General features: G+C 49.5%; 1 protein-coding gene across 6 annotated transcripts in view; it reads left to right on the forward strand.

The window, feature by feature from the left end:
• CHD5 (chromodomain helicase DNA binding protein 5) overlaps positions 1 to 3,849 on the forward strand; it is a 32,916-nt gene that overhangs the window by 7,226 nt on the left and 21,841 nt on the right. For 5 of the 6 annotated variants that reach the window (XM_042480127.1, XM_042480130.1, XM_042480128.1 and 2 more), the window contains 6 exons: positions 111 to 322; positions 890 to 1,021; positions 1,441 to 1,552; positions 2,205 to 2,396; positions 2,479 to 2,679; positions 3,471 to 3,608. In XM_042480127.1, coding sequence (XP_042336061.1) covers positions 111 to 322; positions 890 to 1,021; positions 1,441 to 1,552; positions 2,205 to 2,396; positions 2,479 to 2,679; positions 3,471 to 3,608 — 987 coding nt within the window. The remainder of the gene's footprint in view (positions 1 to 110; positions 323 to 889; positions 1,022 to 1,440; positions 1,553 to 2,204; positions 2,397 to 2,478; positions 2,680 to 3,470; positions 3,609 to 3,849) is intronic. The other variant, XM_042480129.1, reaches the window with a different exon arrangement.

Raw genomic sequence — 3,849 nt, forward strand, 5'->3', positions numbered from 1 at the left:
CCTTCCTTCCTTCCTTCCTTCCTTCCTTCCTTCCTTCCTTCCTTCCTTCCTTCTATCTTCCAATATCCCTTTCTTTTTTCCTTCCTTCCTTCCTTCCTTCCTTCCTTCAGCTGGAGCTTTACCACACTGTGATGTTCCGGAACTACCAAAGGAAAAACGACATGGACGATCCGCCGGCCTTTGACTACGGTTCCGGCGATGAGGACAGCAAAATTGAGAAGCGGAAGAACAAGGACCCCGATTACGCCAAGATGGAGGAGAGTTTCTATCGCTACGGGATCAAGCCCGAGTGGATGATGATTCACCGGATCCTCAACCACAGGTGAGCGCATATGTTGTATATGTGTGTCAGACCCAGAAGAGAGGCAACGTAGTGTAGCCACTGTTCTTGTCATTAGTTGGAGCATATGGGAGTTGAGATCCAAAACACCTGGAAGACCAACGTTTGGGAACTGGTGCCCTACAAAATACCTTTAACAAAGCTGTCCAAGGTGTTGGAAACTCAGCACTGAGGACAGGGCTTGGCATTTGGCCTTTCGTTGTTGTTGTTGTTGTTGTTGTTGTGTGCCTTCAAGTCACTTCCAACTTCTGGCAACTGTAAGGAGAATGTATCATGGGGTTTTCTTGGCAAGATTTGTTCAGAGGAGGCTTGCCATGACCATCCTCTAAGGCCAAGAGAGTCGGACTTGCCCAGGGTCACCCAATGGGTTTACATGGCTGAGCTGGGAATCGAACCCTGGTCTCCAGAGTCACAGTCCAACAGATTGGACTGATACTGGCAGTGCCATGTGTGCATATGTGTGCTGTGCGTGAGTGAGTGAGTGTGAGAAAGGGAGAGTGCATGCACCTTGTGGTTCTGGCCCTGATCGTCCGTTTTCCTGCCTCCCAGCTTCGACAAGAAGGGAGACGTCCATTACTTGATCAAGTGGAAGGACCTGCCCTACGACCAAGGCACCTGGGAAGGGGACGAGATCGACATCCCTTACTATGAGAACTTCAAGCAGCTCTACTGGAACCACAGGTTGCGGCTCCAAGGGATGCTCAGCCCACATCGTGCGGCCACACTTGGAGAGGCAGTGTGTCCTAGCGGGTGGAGCAGGGGAGGGCCATTTTGTCAGGGCCAGGGGCCATCCTTCTACACCTGGGGTCTATTCTGAGTGCTGAAAATGAGGAAAGAATGAATTATCACCACCACTACCACCATCATCATCATCACTATCACCATCACCATTATTTTGTTGTCGTGTGCCTCCAAGTCATTTTTGACTTATGGCAGCCCTAAGGCAAACCAAATCTATCATGGGGTTTTCTTGGCAAGTTTCTTCAGAGGGGGTTTGCCGTCGCATCCCAATGCACTGCAAGATCCCTTTGCATCCTGTGCATTGTGCATCATGCCTCGTTCACAGCTTCAATCTTTCGCTTTTATCCTTTTTGTCCCAGGGAGATGATGCTGGGGGAAGAGAGCATCCAGGTGTCCAAAAGGCTGAGTCCGAAAGAGAAGAAACCAGGCGAGGAGAAAGCCGAGCGTCCACCAGAAACGCCTCTTGTGGATGTAGGTTGTGGAACAAGGGACCCCAAACTCCCCTGCATTAGTCACTTTTGTACAATATGGAAGCAACTTTAAAGTGGCAGCTGTAACAGCAACTAACCCCTTGCTGCACCCTGTGGCTAGTGACTTTTTGGAAAACATACTTTTTCCAAGCTCAGGAGGCACTGGGTTGCTAACTGGGAGGTCATTGGAATATAGTTCCCAGCAGGCTTCTCCAGTGGACATGCTGGGCGATGCTACTGGGAGCTACGATCCAAGAACATCTAGACGGAGACACAATCTCTAGCTTTGGGCTTTCGAAAAGGAAAAAGGAAGCTCAGTTCCTCAGGGGTTTTGTTGTGGACAGTGTACCTATATGTCATTTCTGACTTACAGTGATCCTAAGGCGAACCTTCCATGGAGTCTTCTTGGAAAGGTTTGTTCAAAGGGGTTTGCCATGGCCTTCCCTTGGGGCTGAAAGAGTGGGTTCAACTGTATCTCCAGTCAGATGATGATGATGATGATGATGATGATGATATTTATTTCTTACTTGCCTTTCCCCATGGGAAACAGGATTATGATGCTCAATTACCCCTTTGAAAGATGTTTAAGCGTTGACCTCTTGGTAATCGTGGATCTTTTCTTTTTCTCCCTCCCTCACTCCCCACGTTTTCAGCCGACGGTAAAATTCGACAAGCAGCCATGGTACATCGACACGACCGGTGGGACGCTGCACCCATACCAACTGGAAGGGCTGAACTGGCTCCGGTTCTCCTGGGCCCAAGGGACAGACACCATCCTGGCCGACGAGATGGGTCTGGGCAAGACCGTCCAGACTATTGTGTACCTTTATTCCCTTTACAAAGAGGTAGGCCACCTTGAAACATCCCCAATCTCTCCATTGTGTGTTTGGCGGCATGTCCGACACCTCTTCCTCTTCCTCCTCCCAGGGCCACTCCAAAGGGCCCTACTTGGTCAGCGCCCCGCTTTCAACCATCATCAACTGGGAACGTGAGTTCGAGATGTGGGCGCCCGACTTCTATGTGGTCACCTACACCGGGGACAAGGAGAGCCGGTCGGTCATCCGCGAGAACGAGTTCTCCTTCGAGGACAACGCCATCCGGAGCGGGAAAAAAGTCTTTCGGATGAAGGTGAACCCTGGCAGGAGGTAGCCTTGAGACTGCAATGCCCATGTGGCACCTCCAAGCAGGAGACAAGGGTGCAAATTCTCTAGTTTTGTGGGGCTTAGCTCCAGGCTCAGTTACTCGAACTGTAGTTTTCAATAACATTTAACTCTTAGTTGTTCAACTTGCAAGGTGGTTCTTCATCTAGCTTCCTCCTTATCTTTCAGTCATGGAGGTGCCAAAAGTTGGAAAGAACTTCACACAACAAAAACATTTTTTCACACAACAAAAACAACATGTGTCTTGCTTGAAAGTGGATGCAAAGCAGAGAGGAAGGGGCTTCCCACTTTGCTTTGCATCTACCTTCTAGCTAGAAACAAGTTGCCTCTCTGAACATGTTTTTGCAGTGCACCTTCCAAATCCTTTCCAACCTCCGGAGACCCTATCATGGGTTTTTTCCTGGCAAGATATCTTCAGAGAGGTTTTGCCTCTCTCGCTTTGAGGCTGAGAGTGTGATGCCTCCAAAGTCACCCAATGGGTTTCTGTGGCCAAATGGGGACTCGAACCCTATCCTTGAAAGTCGTAGTCCAAGGCTCAAAACCACTACACTGTACTGGATCTTTTTAGAAATAGGTAGACTAAGTTGAATGTTCCTTACCCCATCTCCCAACGTCGGTGAGAAGGAATAATCCGGTCAGCGGGTGTAAAGCCTGGGATTGAATATGGGACCTTCTCAGCTCTCAGGAGGTGCTCCCCAGGTGAGCTATGGGTTTTCCCTATGGAGGTTCATGGATCTCCCGCTTCTCTGTTTCCTCCAGAAGGAAGCCCAGATCAAGTTCCACGTCCTCCTGACCTCCTACGAACTCATCACCATCGACCAGGCCATCCTGGGGTCCATTGAGTGGGCTTGCTTGGTGGTGGATGAAGCCCACCGGCTGAAGAACAACCAGTCCAAAGTAGGTGCCTCCTTTTTGTTTTGTTTTCCCTGGGGGATTTGGAACAAGAACCGATGCTAAACTTGCATCGGATGCTCTTTTGGGGGGATTCAGATGGGACTCCCTGCTTTGCTTTTGCAGAAGGGAAATGGAGGTAGTTGCTTTTCTGCAGAACCAAACCTTGGGTTGGTCATTTTCCTGATTGGAAAGAATGCAAAAGTTGAGCAGTAACATGTTCAGAGAGGCAACATGATGTAATAAT

The sequence above is a fragment of the Sceloporus undulatus genome, chromosome 7 (assembly GCF_019175285.1).
Source record: "Sceloporus undulatus isolate JIND9_A2432 ecotype Alabama chromosome 7, SceUnd_v1.1, whole genome shotgun sequence".
NCBI lineage: Eukaryota > Metazoa > Chordata > Lepidosauria > Squamata > Phrynosomatidae > Sceloporus > Sceloporus undulatus.